Source organism: Stigmatopora nigra, chromosome 7, assembly GCF_051989575.1.
Source record: "Stigmatopora nigra isolate UIUO_SnigA chromosome 7, RoL_Snig_1.1, whole genome shotgun sequence".
In the NCBI taxonomy this organism is placed as follows: Eukaryota; Metazoa; Chordata; class Actinopteri; order Syngnathiformes; family Syngnathidae; genus Stigmatopora; species Stigmatopora nigra.
In genome coordinates this window covers 3,080,678-3,099,404 of record NC_135514.1, presented here as the reverse complement: position 1 = coordinate 3,099,404, position 18,727 = coordinate 3,080,678, and the positions used below count along the sequence as shown (strand labels likewise).

Genomic DNA, 18,727 nt, shown 5'->3' with positions numbered 1-18,727 from the left:
TTGATGGCCCCTCGGTTAACCAGTATGGTTTCAATTAAACACACACAAACAAAACTTACACAATACGGTGAGAGCGACGGTATGAGAACTTTGGTGTCCTAATCGGTTCCATGCTGTGCAGTAGTACTGACCAGCGTGATGGGCACGCACTGATGGGAACATCAAATTCTTGACGCTTCCCTTATCTAACACCTGGTCTCCTAGGATGCGATACCAAGCATACCTAAATGAGGATGATAATTATCATGATGATGAAATGGATTCATAGGACTGAGTGATAAATAAGTTACTCATAAGTACAGCCATTGTTAAACTGCTTAGGTAATATACAAGGTGACCCAAAAAGACGCGTACCCATGAAAATGTCTATTTTGACTTTGATTAAAAAGCTATTTATTTCAAATTACAAACACACATTATTCAGTTTATGGAAGACCATTCACCTGAGTTTGAGCTATTTCTGTCCATTTTTAGTCAATTTATGGCTTTCCCAAGATGTGTTCCAAATGTCCACCATTCTGTTGCAAGCAAACCTGCTGTCAATCACTTTTACACACTCCTCTTTCGGGATGATTCTTCTTTTTGTTGTGATGGCAGTTTTCAGTTCCTGAATTGTTTGTGGATTTAATTAAAAAATTGATTTTTTATCGAATTAAAATATGGATACGCATCTTTTTGGGTCACCCTGTATTTGAAAAATGCCAATTCAAATACAGCGCTATTTCAATAAAAAAAATTGACAACTACAATAACCAAATGAAAAACACAACCAAAGACGGAGCAGACGACAGTAAGACAAAGTGGATTTTGTGGATAATGATCATTTTCAAGGAAATACCACCTGTTGGGAGGAGGGTGGGAAGTGCTGACACAGCTGAGGTTCACATAGGTACCTTCTCGGATGTCACCAGGCGGTGTTATCAGCACACGGGTGTTTTTTGGGGGGACTAAAAAAAGGAACAAAGAACACTCTGTGACTTAAACCACCTAAAGTACCTTCCATACGTGACATTCTTTACCGATACTGTTGATATTAGAAAATCCACTCAAGTTCTCTTGAGATGTTCAAAAAGCAGGACCACATAAATATATAAAGCCCTTAATTATAATAATTCCTCAAAAGGGCTTCACAGCCCAGAAATATCCCTAAATATTTTCCCCTTATTAAGTGGGAAAAAATGAAAAAACCTATCAATTGACTCCTTTTCAGAATAAAACACTCACCAAAAATTAGAGAAATAAATGAGGGGTCTATGTTAACAAGCATGTTTTTGTACTTGTATGGATTTGTAAAAATTATCTTTTTTAATTTGTTTTTAGCCCTGTGGCTCCATTTCATGAATCGATGCATGGCTATTTTTTGGGGTTTCAGGATTGACTCATTAGAACTGGGAATTTTGCGAGTCCAACACAAACATCAACAACAACAAAAAAAAACCAAGATTTATGTGAACCTACTATATCGATTTACTAAAATGACTGTTAAAATCATTTTTTTTCCATTCTTCTGAGTTGTTTGGACATATTAATCTAGTAATTACCATTGAGTCTAACGCTCTTACTTTTTAACAAAGAATAAAGAGAGAAAGTACATGTCATGTTGAGAAAAAGTGGTTTGGAGCGTTCGGTTCCAAGGGAGTTTCGCGCCACACAGAAGTACTCTCCTCTTTCAGTGTATTTGAGGCGGGAAAGGTGAAGTTTTGGCCCATAACTGTTTGGGATGCTGCCAGTCTCCATGTCTATGAGGAGGAAACATTCAAATGTGACACATCATACATCCCCTACTGTATCAAAAATATTTATTCTTTCATTTTCTGAACCACTTTATCCTTACAAGGGTCACAGGGGGTGATGGAGCCTACTCCAGCTGACTTTGGCACGAGGAAACAAACAACCATTCATACTCATGATCATATCTAGGGGCAATTTAAAGTGTTCACCCAGCTTATCATGCATGTTTTTGCAATGTGGGAGGAAACCGAAGTACCTGGAGTAAACCCACGGAGGCCCAGGAAGAACTTGCAAACTCCACACAGGTGGAGTGACCTGGACTTGAACGCAGGACCCAGAACTGTGATTCCGGCGCGCTAACCACTCACTCATCTGCTTGGCTGCCCATTATCAAAATATACATTCATTTACTTTCTGAACTGCTTCACCTCACAACGGTCGTGGGGGGTGCTGTAGCCTACCCCAGCCGAATATGGGCACCAGGTGGGGGACACCCTGAATGAGTGGCCAGCCAATCACAGAGGACAGGGAGACGAACAACCATTTACGCCCAAACTCATACCGATGGGCAATTTAGAGTCTTCAACCAGCATACCCTGCATATTTTTGGGATGTGGGAGGAAACCAGAGTACCTGGAGAAAACCCACGTGAGCCTGGGGTGAACATGCAAACTCCACACAGTGAAGACACACCTGGTGTTGAACTCTCGACCTCATAACTGTGAGGCCGACTCGACCACAGGTGGGTAAGATACTATAACAACATTATTTTAAAAGGCATTTTAAATATGTTGGTTATTGTTTAATCGAAAATACTATGGAATGCGATCATGTCCTACACAATTACGTCATTTGTCTATGAAGTACCTTTAAACCAGGCAAAGCTCTCTACTGGAGGGGCTGCTTCACTACTGCACAACAGAGTGACCGATGCACCTTCTGTCACTTCCCCTGAAGATGAAACTTGGATGGATGTAGAATGAGGAACATCTGATTGGGAAGGTGACGAATAATACATTAGCAATCGGTCAATGTAATTGTTTCATGTCATGCGTCCTTAAAAAACTGTGGCTGTTATGAATATGGTATATAAATAGATTTGAGTGAAGATGAGCCTCCTCTCAGCATCCATGTTAAACTTCTTCATACAAGAAGACCACATAGGGGCACTTGCTTAACACAAAAAGAGAGTTGATGTGGTGTAACTTTTGTCTGCAAGTACTTACAGCCAAGAGTCAACGAGAGGGGTGGGGATTGTACATTCTGTGGTGGAATTGGTCGACAGATATATGCGCCAATGTGCACTCTGTCAAAGCTTTTGATAGTCATCCATTTCTCATAGGAACCCAGGTTTCGACCATTCCTGTGTTAAAATTATTCATCCGTTCATTGCTTTGGATAAATGAATACTACTTGATGAACATGTTGCACTTTTGTACTCACTCACCTGTACAATGCAAGGCTTCTTCCTGGTGCAGCACATCCTGTGGCCTGGCAGCCTACAAACACAGTCTCCCCAAAGCCAAACATGTTGGCTGGCCTGGTTGGATGCATCTGGACCTGGAGGTCTGACAAATGCACACATTTGCACAAAACCAAAGTCAAGGCTTGTGTAAATGCCTGGCAAGAAAAGTGCTGCTTGGACAGACTTCTTGAATTTCACCCGTAGTATCTGTCACAACTGATTCAGCAGTTTTTGTTGGCAAAAGAACAACCTGTTACGTCAAGAGTGATGGTGTCTGGAGAGGTCCATCGTCCCAGTGGTTGGTCTGTCTCAAATCTGAAGTGGTACTGGCCTGCGTCACTCAGCTCGACAGCACGAATCTGGACAGAACAGCTGGAGAAGCTGCCGCCGATGTAGCTGCAATCAGAAGAGAATGTGAAAAGTAATCATTGGCTTAAAGTTATGAGATTGTCTCAAAACTATGCAGAATATGGACACAAGTATTAGCATTCAAACCCCACTCGAAGGGAAAATGTAAGAAATTATGACTGATCTGAGGATGAGGGTCAAATTCATCTCATGCTTTTTAACTGGGCTCCAAAACCTTTTCTGACTCATAATTACAATGCAGTAATATAGTACTTTTTTCCCATCTGCTGTCCAATGTGTTACCGTGTGCGCCCGCGATAAGAAAGGCTGATTTGGTTTTGGTCTGTGTGATGGGTGAAGTCCCGACGACCATTTGCTGATACACGAAACCACATGACTTCCTTTACTGTGTGACCTAAAAAGATGATGAAAAAATATGATGTAAAATTAACATTATCTAAATTAATCCAATATTATAGTATCTAGAGCTGTGCATTGTGAGGAAGAGTGATTCTAAAGACTTTAAAAAGCATCCACTGGCCATAACATTTTTGTTCCACTTGTACAACGACATGATATTCAATAGGAAAGCTGCCACTAAAATTAGTTACAAAAGTGTGTGAACTCACAATTCAATGCAATGAAGTTGTAAATGCCTGCAAATTTAGCCACTCTAACGAACACATGCAAATACATTAAATTTGCATATTTTCTGCACTATAGGGCGCACCTTTAACAAATGAACTATCTTCAAATTTGTTTCAGGTATAAGGCGCACCGGGGTACAAGATGTAGTAGTGGAGGAAGGTGGTGGTAGTGGTATTACGAGATTATGCTATGAATCGATTAGATGGAGCCGTAGTGGAATGGGTTAGAAGTTATGTTTATACATCAACTAAATAAAGCTGTGCTAAAGGGAATTTAATACAATGATTAATCAATATTCATCTACATACTATCAGGCACATGGAATTATAAGGCGCACTGTCAGAAAAATCTTTTAGTTGTGCCTTATAGTACCAAATATACAGCAATATTGCCACCTTTGTAACTAAAAAAAAACAATCTTAATCATTTTTGCAATAATCATGCAGCTATTGCTTTCGGGATCATTCAATTGACCATAGTGACATAACACTTTGGTCGTGGAACAGATTATGCTTGTACCATGAACATGAAAACAAATGCAGGGAACAGGGGCGGGGCCAAAGCACAGCTGATCAAATTTACTCCACCGCAACAACATCAATTGGCAAACTCTCTTGTAGGGGCACATGATGCTGATATTAGAATGTAGAATAGATTATTTTGTGACAAATAAAACATGTAATAAGTGCATCTAATTTGGAAATTATATTCTATTTCTACCAAATGCACTTTTGTTTTGATGTGGGATTGCACTTTTTTCCCGTTATTTATTGGAGGCATAAAAACAGATTTTTGGAGTATGCATGGGTTGAGGATCCATGGATTTTTTCCCTTGTAGCCCTAAGAGACCCTAGAATCCACTGGCTGAGATACCTGATGGATAGTCATAACGGCAGGGTAGTGTGACAGTAGTTCCTGCCCACACACAGATCTCTCTTCGAGAAAACGACACACTCCACCCGCTTTGGCCCCCTGCAGAACAATATTACAGTTTGTTAACATCCACGTGTAGTTTTAAGAACTAACAGCACAATGTACAAGGCAACCAAAAGATCTATTCATTCTAATCCAATGAATTCAGCTCCAACTATATAAAATGGTTATGTTTGTGTAAAATGGTGAACAGAAGTGTTTATAGATTATGGTTATGGATATGCATTAACCAGAAGAGAGATTATTCCTCTGACACACCAGAAGAAAAATGATGAATATCTGCTGTATTGTCCGGGTGATAATATAACTATGGACACATAGTTTGTTGACAGGAAAAATGCTCTTTGGTAGGTTTTCTTTGGAATATATATACTCCAAGACAAAATGGAGTATTCCATTCCAAAACACACAGGCAAAAATATGTGTCCTTGGAGAATTAAGTGTCAAACAACATCAAATCAAATAGAAGCCTTGAGAATGATAGTGACATTCTGTGCTGCTTGGAGCCAACAAGGGCGACTAGCTTGCACAAAAAGACAATCAATACTTATAAATAACCTGAGTGTAAAGGCAAGGGCACTTGAATGCAGGACCTTATTAATTTTGAATGTCAGATTCTTGATTAATATGCAGTTTAAATCGTACAAGGCCATATTTTATACATTTGACTATGACATATGTACTTTTCATTCAAAAATATAGAACAGCATTTCTGTTCATTTAAATGATATCTCTTGTTGTATTCCTTGAAATGATGCTAAAATAATGTAAATACACTATGATTTTTAATAGTTGGTTTTAAATGATAAAATATCTTTATTGGATGTAATCACCTACCTGGTAAAGTTGTAATGAATGTGCAGAGAAGTAATGCACCTGCCAACATCTCTGCGGACCCTGGAAAGTCACAGGAGATGAAAACAGTGAAGCAGCAGAAAACAAAGTCATAGACTGCATCATGTCATATGATAAGAAAAAAAAGCTCACCCTCCCTAAAGCAAAGTCTCTTCATTCAGAATGCTTCAGTTGAACAGAGATAGGGTTATTTCCAGAGCAATGAAAGTTGCTGGGTGATCAGAATAATTGAAGGAAGGCGGAGGAGAGGAGAAAAGGAGGGGTCAGAGAGAGTAGAGAAGGTGAAGAGATCACCCTAATTGTGGGTGTCAACTAAGTTACTGTCCCAGAATGAATCTTCTGGGTGTTTGATTTTATTTTTACCTCATGTAAAGTGCACTAGTTTTGGTTGCTTTATATGTATTAATTCAAAGAAATAACACTAAAATAGTTTATTTTTCTTTTAATATTTTTTATATGTAAATATAGATGTGTGTATGTATATATATATATATATATATATATATATATATATATATATATATATATATATATATATATATATATATATATATATATATATATATATATATATATATATATATATATATATATTTATATATATATTTATATTTATATATACATAATCACTGGAAAAGATTTTTAGCTATTGCAAATATGACAGATTCGCTCTTTGTTTTATAAGTCCTTTATACAATTTGTGTTAGGAATGCAAAGCCAACTTTCTGGGTCGACGTGTCAAAGCTTTTCTTGCGTTTTTAACCCCCTTGACTGTTAAGGAAGCCCTAAGTGTAAAGAAAGGATTAAGTTTTCAATCTGCATGGGTTGATTTTCTTGGCGCTGTACGGCAGGCTATTAACTGTGACATATTATCAGCTTTTATTCACTTTAACGCATCCACAGAGTAACATTAGTATTCAGCCGAATTGGTGGTTCTGGCCATCTGATAGAGACACAAATCAAAAGTTCACTCTACATTAAGTGCTGTTTTGTTGCTTTTCCAATCATCTCCAGAGGGAAGAATCCAATATTTTATATAATAAATTTGAAATAAAGCTCAACATGCAGATATTTAGTTTAAATTCTCAAGACTCCTGAGAGAGAACTTTCACAAGGGTTGTGCAAAGTGATATCCATCTTAGTCAGACACAATAGAAGTGACAATATGCAAACAATAAGATTTATTTTAACAGTAGAATCTAATGTAAGTAAAATATCTTTTAAAGATTGAATCAGCTATAAACCTTTCTACAGCATAATTGATCATCTACTAATCGAGAATATTTCTTTATTGAAAGTCATATTTATGAATACATTAGTTACCAACACTTTAAGCATTTGAAGAGTGCTTTCATCCCCTATTTACTGAATTATTTTTTTAAAAATTTAGGAGAGAAATCCATCTCTAACAGACATGAGGAGGTGGAAGACCTTTCAGTCAACCGTGTCCGCTTAGCCTGATGAGTCTCAATGAGTTTAACATCCAGCTGTGGCAGATTATGACCAATAGATGTCATTTTAGCATCATGATAGGCCCCCCATCATTACACCATTAACCCATAAAGTGAACAGTCTGGCAGTCAAGTCATCCAAACCAAAAAGAGAAGCTGGAAAAAAAATGTTATTTAGAAGTTATATTGTGATCAACATCTGGAAATGGAAACTCTCTGTTAGATGTGTTCACAATACCATATTAGTGTTCTAATGAGGGTGATGGTATCAAATAAAAAGCCTATTCATTCTTCATCAGTATCCTAAAATCGTTGTACTTTTAATAAATGACATCTGCATTGTGTTTAGTGAGAGAAGCTGAGTTTTACTTTGAAATGTTAGGTTAATAGGGAACAGGAATTTGTTGGTAGAAGATGAGATTATATGTACAATATATTCCAATTTACAGATTGCATGGGTGGGTTATGGTTTGGCTCAAAATGGGTCGCAGACAGACACTTGTTTTGTGACTCCGTGTGATGGAAAAAGAATGACTTAGTATTCTAAATAAAAATAAAAATGTAAAAAGCAATTAAAATAAAGGACTGAACATTCTGAGAACTGACTGCATTGGCCCTCCTTAGAATATAGCATGGGTTGCCTATAATCGGAAGAGTGGAGGACATTGAGTTTAACCTGTAACCACAGAATGACTTCAAAAGGAACGCAACACGCTAATAGGTCAAAGTCTGATGTAATCTTAATCAAAAGCAGACCTTGCTAAATGAATGAAGAGAAACAGATGGATGGAGCTCGATTAAGTGTCAGTGACCACAAACAGAGAGGAAAGAGTGAATCTGGAGAGGAGGAAAAAAAAGAGATGATGAGGTTAAGGTTGCAAAAGAGGAAAGGAGGCAAAGTCAAATAGTAGTCACTAACGTCAATAGAGTGATAATATACCAAGAGTAGTGTGGTAATGGCATCTTGAGTTTTTTTCTTTTTTTTGTCTAGCGTGTTGGTGGGTGAGGGGGAGAACTAAATCTAGATCTAAATCTGGCTACACATACCTATTTTTAAAGGTCTGTTTGAAGAAAAATCTGAGATCAGAGATTCTATTTTCTGCTGAAAACAATGATGATAAACCTTGTAGTACTTAGTTCTTGATCTCATTTTCGAGCGGGTGTTGATCTTTTCAGGGTTTGCACACAATTTAAAAATGTGCCATTGGCTCTTATTTGGGCATGATTGAATTCCACTTGGTGGTAAACACCCCAAAGAAAACCGAATTTGCCAGAGTCGCTTCTCTCTCTAGTTTCCAAATGACAAGACATAATAAGACTTGAACATATTGCACATTTTTAAAATGTTTGAATACATTGTTGACTGTCCACCCAAGGAATTTCGCTTTTGTCTGTGTCCAGAAGCCTCAGGTTGCTTCCTTTATGCCAATTTTACAAGTTTATGTCACCATACAGACGTCCATTAATCATGCCTTTCTATTGCATTTTGAGGTCGAATCCTTGCAGGTTCCTTTATAACTCAAACACTGAAGAAATATTAATAAAGGAAAATGCTGCTTTGGGGTTTTTATTTCACTAAGTTGACACCTCTCTACTAAACAGGACAAACTGATCAAAACAATGCTTTTTTTCATAATGCTTGGAGTTAACATGCACATTTTGGATTACGAGATGGGCAAAATTTTATTTTTAAAGCGTTGTATTTATCAGACGGACAAGCAAAATCATAAAAGAAATACAATCGTGTGGGAGGAGAGAAACAGGGTGAATAATGGACAAATTTATGACAGCATTTATGGTCAAAATCCTGTTTTTAAATCGTTGTATTTATCAAACGGACAAGCAAAATGTCAAAAGAAATACAAACGTGTGGGAGGAGAGAAACAGGGTGAATAATGGACAAATTTATGACAGCGTAACCAACCTTTATGGAGGGGAAGGTATCCATCTCCTCACCACAGATGAAGTGTGACCGTCTGGTGGTCAGTGTGGACTAGAATTTTTTCCACTGTTGCAAAACACTTCCTGCCTGCACTTTTTTTATGTAATGTGACCGACCACTCGCAGTTCCTACCGTGACATTCTTTTTGTTTTGAAATATGTTATTTGGGTGTTATTCCAATGCTTACAGATTAGACCCTTAAGCGCCCCAGGCAGGCTCCCTGGCGTTGGAAATAGTCCACACAAGCAAATAATGCCTGTCCAACATGTGTTAGTCTTCATGCTGAGTGGCTCTCTCCATGGGGGAAATCTGGGCAAGAATGATGAGGATCAGAGCTAAAATCATTTCTGACAAGGTGATATGTTGTTTTTGCGCTGCTTTTGAGGCTCTCGACGCCACGATTTGATGAGTGGGACTTTGGCCAAGAAAATCATTGCAGAAGGTTGGGATTCAAACTGAGAACAAAAAATAAGCCAAAAGCTTCCTCATTTGGAGTGAAACATTTATATCTTATCAATAATATGCTGAGACACCGCAATTAAACAATAAATGAGCCAATGCAAACTCTTTTGTGGCATAGTTTTAAGAGCAGCAAGAAACAGGGCTATGAAATTATTCCAATCCCATTCACAAACTCTGCTGCTTAGTTTTCAGTTACACGTCTGCCAGAGACCTGCTTGTGGCTGCTGTGGTGTTCTATGCTGAATGAGTCATGTCTGCTGGTTATTATGGGAGCATTTGGCTGCCCCCTCCCCACCCACTTCCATTACCCCTTCTAGTGGCAACAGGCAAAATTACACATCCCCACACACACACTCTGACTTGTGTCCAACAATCCGGACTAAACTCAAGTTCTAATTTAACAAGCCCAGATGAGTACAGTTCACACGATAGGTTGATTTTGTAAGCATATCCTCTGTTAATAGAAGTCAAATTGGTCTGAAGTAAAGATGATACACACACACACACTCACACAAACCTTACTTTTCGGTTACATTGGTCATTTGCCCATAATATCCACAATACATTTTGATCAATGCTGATTTGGAAAATAACATTTTACACAAAATAAAATTGCCAGTTATTGCAAGGAGAAAAACATTCTTTGGCACATGGAACACATTTCTCATTTACAGAATGATATGGGGATGTTGACTCTCCCCAACTGACCACTCGGCAAAGAGACTGACACTTCCTATCCGATACAAAAGTGTCCACACAAAGACAAGTGGTGTAAATTACCAATTTTAATTACCATATGAAACCAATTATTTGAATAAAGTTTCGATTATTATCGGTTTTAATTGTCAAGTGCCTTCCATCACTTAAGTTTGTTGTTGTGTTTAACACAATCAGTTACTTTTACTACAGTTACCTCCAAAATCATCTCAAAGCATAAGCACTACCAGCTTATTTTATACTTTGTGCTGTAAGTATTAGTCTCTGCATTAAATGCTATTGGCCTTTTCCTTTTTATGGTCACAAATACAAATAGAATGCAGCCTTGCAGGCACTAAAAGTCCTCCGTTAAAATTGACACAGTTCATTTTTTGTCACAAAGCTACATTATCATTCACAATGACAACATGTTTACATTTAACACCCATTACATGATCAAAATCCTACAAGAAATACAATATAAACCACTTTGTCATTTAATGCCTTATTTCATTTCTTTCTTGGCAAGTGACTTAGACTAGCAAATGTTCTTGCTTAAGTCATGATGCATGTTTGTTTTCCCCTTATGTTGCATCATGAACAAACTGCTACTACATGTACTAAATTAGATAGGACTTTGGGAACCTCCCTTATCACAGTATATTTGCAAACAGTTGGATGAAAAAAGTTGTTTTGCACCTTTAAAAATTGTCCACATTTGCTTCTTTGGCAGCTCTACCAATGCTCCGCATGTTGGCCACACGCTGCCATTCAGGATCGGGTTCTTTATACTAGAGTGGATCCTTCCAGTCACAAGGGGCTACTTTCCTGACATCCAGGATATGGTGGTAAATGTATGAAATACTTTCCTGCTTTGACAGTGGAGAGTTGGATTCATTCCTACTGCCTTACTGAGATTTGTGCTATTTGGTTTCCCCACTTCTTAGCCAAATACGGCCCACTCATTTGATGCAGCACACAAACAAATCTAAGTAGATTGAGAGTTAGACATTTTTGTAAAAACAAAAACATCAGGATTCATAACACTAATGATATCTTCCTATCTGATCTGCCTTCTGTTCAAAAATATACCAGGCCGTAAGGAAACATCAATTGAGTTTGGATTTTTGGTACCGACTTTGTCAGTAATTTGATTACAAATGGAAAGAACTCATATGATTTGGTTTGACTACCAGATGTGAACACAGTCAGGTGACTTCACCATTCTCACGAGATCATTGTTGTCCGCTTTAAAAATGGTCTAACCAGGTGGAGATGCCTAATTAGCCAAATTAGGATGAACTCAATGATTCATCTGTCGATGCTTGTAGAAGTCTTGGAAGACGGTGAAATTTCTCAAGTTTCACAGCAAAGATGACGGGTCATTTAAGGTTTTTTTGGGGGGGAATTATTTGGTCAGTCTGTCTGGGGAAGTTGGGGTAATTTTTCTGAAGAGGAATAAACAAAAGTTGACTTTCCATCATGAGTCTGATGCGTGTGTCAATGATCATTCCCTGCAATTGTCGCTCAGGTCTAAGGTTTTGCAGATGTAGAAAACGCATGTATTGTCCTGAAGGTAACCTTGTGTGTGTGGTCTGGTCTCATCATTTAATTATCAGAAATTAAATCTGTGGTGGACATACTGAACAAACTACATCTGTATGTGTGGGTGTCTGGAGGTGTTCCTAGAGAAGTTAGTGGATGTGAGGCTGCCCATCATTCCACCTGGAATCTACTTGACAGGAAGTCTAGGATCCAGTTGCAGAGGGAGGAGTTTAGGTCTTAGCTTCCTCAGCTTTAGAACATGCTTGGCAGAAACTCTGATATTAAATGCTGAACTGAAGTCAATAAACATCACTCTCACATCTAGTAGGTGTTAGCCAAGTCCAGGTGGGAGAGGGCGATGTGCAACAATGTGTGGAAACTCGAGACACACTTTGTCTCCATGTGCATGGGTTTGAGTTGCATTTCAACGGATTCTTACAACTTCTTACTGCAGTGCTACACTCATTTAACTGTCAAGGAGCAGCCTCTTTGGAGTGGTTTCAAAATCGCTGCCAAATCATCACATGACAGGAAGATCAGGAGTACTTGCCAGCACACCTTGTTCTGCTCTAGTGTCCACCTACTCCCAGCTGGTCTAAATCTTCAAGTGTGCAGTGGCACAAATTATTTACAGAAAGCCAAGCTTCCCCACTACCTGTCCCCCACTCTATTTCTTGTGTTTTCAAATAGAAGTAAAAACCATTTCCTGATCGAGACCAGGAGAGGCCATGTGTGTCCTCTGTGTGTGCGCAAGTGTGTGGGAGTCTGTGTGTTTTGAGTGCCTGTGATGGTTTTACCATGTGTGGAGTCCCTCAATGGGACTGAATAAAGTCGGATATGAAGGAACCTGTCAGGTCTGGGCTACTGTCGGAAACCCCATTACGTCCTCCTCCACGTCCCCCTTTTCCTCTTCATTTGAACATCTAACTTCAAAAGAGTTTGACCATTGATGTGTATTGCTTTTACCTGTTCTTTACCACCCTCAACAGGGTCATGGGCAAGCGAAATTTTCTCCTGAATTTGGGCGACAAAGAGAATACACCTTCACCTAACGGGCAGTCGATTTCTGACATGATTTTTACATCGGATGTTCAGTTACCAAGGTGTATATGTTTTTGTCAAAAAAATTCCCGTTTCACTAAATGGAGTACGAAAGTCATCATCACAGTAAGTCAATGTAGATATAATATTCATACCAATGAGAAAAAGAACATTTTCTTTATTTAGGTGGCACGAATTCCATTCTGAAGCGAATTCATTTCGAGATGTTTTTCATAGTTTAAGAACATCATAAACCTGGTGTCACCTGTATGAATATCCTCATCGATAGATACTCCTTCTTTCTTTGTAATGGACTGTAAACAGTTAAAATTGAATCATCCATTGAGTGAAACACTATCCAGGCCTGTGATTACAACTGTCCTATAAATATGATACAATCATGTACACCCTGGAAATAAATGCACAAAAGCAATATGAATCCCATCATAAATTCATGTTAAGCGTTTCTCATTTGCGGCATTTGGGATATAAAGAACAGCGTGGTTAAGACGATCCATTTTAACAATTTGAAATTGGATGATTCTCTTACCTTTTATTTCCTTGGCTTGTAACTTGATGACGACCACCAAAATGAGTCTCGGGGTACACTGGTTGAGTTGAAGGCCGTAACTCAAGGCCAGGCGTATCACTCTGGCTGTAAATATATAATTTACACATTTTCCATAGAGGACTCTGTCAGTCAGGGGTCCACCAGCCCGCAACCCACGGCGAGTATTGTAATATCTGGCAATGAACTGCAGAGAAAGAAGAAAGAACAAACTTTTCCCCCCAAAAAAAATCATTTAGATGGAACACCTCCTCTAACAATTACTTGCTTTTCTGCTCAATTAGAGTCAAAGGCACCCAAATTGATGGAAAATTAAAGCTGTCTGCTTAGTGACTTTGACAAAGATGACAAATGTTTTTCCACTCAGGTTTTGTGACACCCAGGTTTAGGTGAATCACTATATACATATGTTTTATATGTTTTATATATAATTATGAATATATATATATATATATATATATATATATATGAATATATATAATTATGAATATATATATATATATATATGAATATATATATATATGAATATATATATATATATATATATATATATATATATATATATATATATATATATATATATATATATATACACACACACACACACACACACACACACACACATAAACTGTCATGTTAATAATACCAGCTAGTACAGCAAACATATCCCATAAAAAATAAAACGTCACATCACATTTGATTTAAGATATTTACAGCATTTATAAGGAAATTGAAGGACCTGAACATCATGGTGATATTGTCTTTTTATCAACATATACAATTTTTGAAGCGTATTCGACGATGGACGTCCGTATTAGGTCAAATCAAATGACCACATTCTTGAACTGATTTCCACACCGCATCAGTGATCCTTTTTGAGAAACTAGAGCTATGAACTCTCCAATAGTTTTGCAAAGGTTTACAATTATGGTTAAATGTGTTCCCAGTAGAGATGACTCAGCTAAAAGGTAATAGTTCTAGTAATACGAAAAAAAAAATATCTTCAAAGATGATGCAATTTTATGACTAGAAACTCTAAATATCTAAATATATAGTTTGGGGTGGCTGAAAGGCAGCATTTACATTTGGAGTGCGTTCACTGAGTCGCCACCCTTGCTTTCACGTTGTCCACATGGAACAACTCAATGTTGGACTTTCCTGCAATCCCAAGCCCAATTCTAACCTTAACCCAAACCCTGTAATTAGTATTTCTAGAGGAAAAACAGTCCACACAAGTCATTTTCTGGTAATTGACTGCAAGTAGAGTTTAAATGGTCACAGACACATGTACAAACACATACACGTATTCATATACACACGTAGCGCACCCATAAACACACAGTCAGTGGCGGTACAGCTGCGGTGTGTGTGATAATGAGACAATCCTTGGAGGGGCTCATCTGGAGTGTGTTATATCATCTCCCTGGAAACAGTCCACAACCCCAAAATTGGTGAGTTTGGTCCTAGTCAGCTGCAGCATGATGTCATCCAATATAATTCCTACAATCAAGAGGGGATACCTAATGACACATGAGTGTGCTGCAAATAGTGGTTTGCTCGGAATAAAAAAAGAGAGCGGGTTGTTTGTGGTTGTGTTTGCTTTGCCTGTTTGTTTCTTTGTTCTATTCTATTGGACTCAAAAGCACAATATTTTCTTAGAGGTCTAATTTATTCTATGCCATTGATAACAGGACATCATAAAAAGCATAGCTCTTTCACACAGTAGAAATATTGTATCCAAACAATAAAACACATTCTAATCCAAAACACTTGGAATTACAAATAAATGGCAAAAGTATCAAATCTCCATATAATTCTAACACTTAAACAATTAATTGAACAATTACTGTCAATAATGACAATAAAAGCATTCAATTCAATTCAAAATAAGGTATTTTTAAATTATCGACAATGTTCTAATGTGAAGGCACCTCTCGTGCCAATTTTAAACATCTTTTACTGGAAATATTTAATGTTCACTAATGTTGATTAATTCATATATTCATTTTCTGAACTGCTTATCCTGACAAGAGCCATTGGGGCACGAGGCCAGGCACCACCACCTTTACGCCACAAATCAGTGGCCAGCCAATCGCAGGGCACAAAGAGATGGACAACCATTCATGCTCACGCTCATCCCTGCATGTTTGGGGGATGTGGGAGGAAATGCCTAGAGAAAACCCACGCAAGCCCAGGGAAACCATGAAAATTCCATACACCAAGGACCAACCTGGGATCGAACCTTCAACCCCAAAACTGTGAGGCTGGTGATTGCCGACACTACTCTTGAAGTACTCCATAAATTTGTATGAAAAAATGCTTTCCCAATTGGTTAGTGACTCAGTCAGGGTGCACTCCACTTTCTGGCAAAAATCAGCTCCTATTGGATACAGCTAACCAATTACTCTTAGAGTGCCCATTGCTTTCTAGATTGTAGAAGGTAATCTAAATGAGAAGGACATCTAATCAACATAAAGCTGTATGCCTGTGCTGCTTTACTAGCCCATATAACACAAACATTTGTCTGAATGTGGCTTTCAGTGCATTCTACACCTTGGCGAACACATCTCGACAAGTCGTAGACAAAAGATGAATAAATCACTAACATGTACAACAACAAAATGCAGTAATGATAATACTGATAGAGCTTATCAATGTGTAAATGTGTGTTTATTTACTTTGTTGGGACAGATCTCCTCGCAAAAATACAAAAAGCAACATGCACTCAGTTAATGCTTAATTCTGGCTCAACTAAGGTCATATGAGGTGTGTTGGGGTTCTCATATGCTGAACTCGGAAATTTTGGCGTCATCAGACTTACCACAGGTCTGAACTACACAGTTACGCTGTATCTTTATTTTAAATTGTGTTTTTCGGCTGTACATCAACAAGACGGTTGATTTGTAGGATTCAAAGCCAGAGATGTTATTTTTTTGCGACAACCAGTAATTTCTTCTCTCTGAGAGGATATGAAGCTGTATAACTGTGAGTGTGACCGTGTCACTCTCGCCTCAAAAGGGCCTCAGATCGGTCGGGTCTGGTCTGTTTCCTCGGCGATAGCTTTATTAAAGACTGGATTACTGTGTTTTTCTCTCTATGTGCTTATGTGTATGCACACACTCGAGTATGTGTGTGTGTGTGTGGTTTACTAGCCGGCTGCGGTGGCTTTCAAGGGACAGCCCTTTCCAGCTGCCGCTTTACAAGAGTGTAACATCAAACACACACACAATGGTTTGACTTTGCCCTCACCTCTTACTCTCACACACTCTATGGTGCCCTCACTTTCTCTTTCTTAGTCTTAGTTGAGGATTAAATATGCTGTCATGAAATAACTATTTTCCTATTAAATGTATTGCGCACACATAAAGAGTGAGTGTGATTTTCCAGAGTTAGTTGGTTATCATCAGGTGGAGTTCCATAGATGATGACCACTGGTGACTTCATTTTACAATACAGAACTCCCATCAGCCAACATTAGTAGAAAAAATGAAATGTCTCAATCTAAGCAACTTTTTTCTAGTTCTGGGACAGATTTGCCTTGTAAATTCAGATTTTGAATTAATAAAGATAATAATGACTGTTTTGTAATGTGTTATAGGTTCATTTTTAATGTCCTTATAAATATAAAATGTGTTTCTAATTGATTTCTTAAACATTGGAGCAACTCTCAAACCAGCAATTAAACCTACCTGTTATTTTCTGTGCGTGGAATTGATCGCAACTGGTTGAACTATTCAACAAGAGACAAAAAAACAGTTCTTAGCTTTCTACCATGATTGATTGAATTTGTGTTTACCGGTTGAAATGTGGATCTGGTAAAGATCAATCAGAAAAGCGTAACTCATATTTCACTCTGAACTTTTCACTGTAAAGCCTAAAATGTCTGCACAACTTAAAATTGGTTCCACACAAGGACCATGGTTGCCAGTTAGTTAACACTGCTTTTCAGTAAACTAAATATGGTTTTATTCCCAAAACAAGTTATAAGGATAATACAATGTGAAAACCCCTTATTTTTAGAAGTCACTTATTGCTACACAGGAACAACAATAAACTTATAATAAATGTTGTCATCTCTAGTTCCTTGGAAAAGGCCTGTACCACTTCTGTCATTCTCTTTATGGTTCAGTAATGTGAACTGCTTGGCATTTAAAGCAGGCAGCGATTACAGCAAGGGATTTTCTGAAGACAACTACTAGTGTCCCAAAACTTTGGAAAATGTTCCAATCATGTCATAACTTTATCAGGACTGATTCTACAAATGATATTTGATTTTTTTCGTGAAGAAGCAAGGTAAAGGGACAATTAGAAGCACGCCCCCGGAACAAACTTCCCATTTCCATTGACGTGAGGGACTGGAAACTACTGGCCTACCGCCTGTATGAGCCCAAGTGGGTACGCTGTTAAATGGAGAGGGTGGCACATGAAGGGAGATGAAAAATATAAAGCAACAAAGAGACTTTTAGAGTGTCATAGTGAGAAGCTAAGGTGGAGGGAAAAAAAAACCACACATATCACCTTAAAATGACTCAAAGCACTTGCTTAGCATCTTATACTGGAATCAAGCTTGCAGCATTGATGTCATTGTTAAATCAAGGCAGAAAAAACTTTACTTGATTTGATATCAGTTACATTTGTTCTCATTTGTCTAAATTCAACAAGCTAATGACATCAAAAAGCTGTGACTAATCCTGTCTTCTTCTGTTTTTTTTAAACATGTTCTTGAATATACACGTCAGGTTGTAAAATATCTCCAAATATTAAAACCCAGATCATGTCTTACTTTTGAACAGAGATGTCTCCATGTAACTCACCACTGTCCCATTTTTTATTAGTTTATTCTGAAATCAGATTAGAAAAAAAATTGTTAAAAAAATGAATAGAATGTTTTTCTCAAATAAGATGAATTGCGTCTCCTTTCCCATTTTTTGCATTCCTCCAACCCAAAACTGGTGCATAAAATCTGTAAGATAGGGAAATGGTAACATATGGACAAAAAGTAAGTACTAATAAATCTGACTAGTTTTTCTTATATTTTTATT

At 37.8% G+C, this 18,727-nt stretch overlaps 1 protein-coding gene across 2 annotated transcripts in view; it reads right to left on the bottom strand.

The window, feature by feature from the left end:
- Positions 1 to 18,727, bottom strand: part of LOC144199784 (B-cell receptor CD22-like) — a 33,042-nt gene that overhangs the window by 5,032 nt on the left and 9,283 nt on the right. Inside the window, exons 2-13 of one of the 2 annotated variants that reach the window (XM_077721642.1) lie at positions 13,668 to 13,872; positions 6,113 to 6,191; positions 5,963 to 6,022; positions 5,066 to 5,164; positions 3,848 to 3,959; positions 3,447 to 3,592; positions 3,179 to 3,299; positions 2,958 to 3,094; positions 2,599 to 2,721; positions 1,593 to 1,739; positions 842 to 947; positions 60 to 223 (exon numbers count right to left, since the gene is read on the bottom strand). In XM_077721642.1, coding sequence (XP_077577768.1) covers positions 60 to 223; positions 842 to 947; positions 1,593 to 1,739; positions 2,599 to 2,721; positions 2,958 to 3,094; positions 3,179 to 3,299; positions 3,447 to 3,592; positions 3,848 to 3,959; positions 5,066 to 5,164; positions 5,963 to 6,022; positions 6,113 to 6,137 — 1,240 coding nt within the window. In that variant the 5' untranslated portion in view covers positions 6,138 to 6,191; positions 13,668 to 13,872. The remainder of the gene's footprint in view (positions 1 to 59; positions 224 to 841; positions 948 to 1,592; positions 1,740 to 2,598; positions 2,722 to 2,957; positions 3,095 to 3,178; positions 3,300 to 3,446; positions 3,593 to 3,847; positions 3,960 to 5,065; positions 5,165 to 5,962; positions 6,023 to 6,112; positions 6,192 to 13,667; positions 13,873 to 18,727) is intronic. The other variant, XM_077721643.1, reaches the window with a different exon arrangement.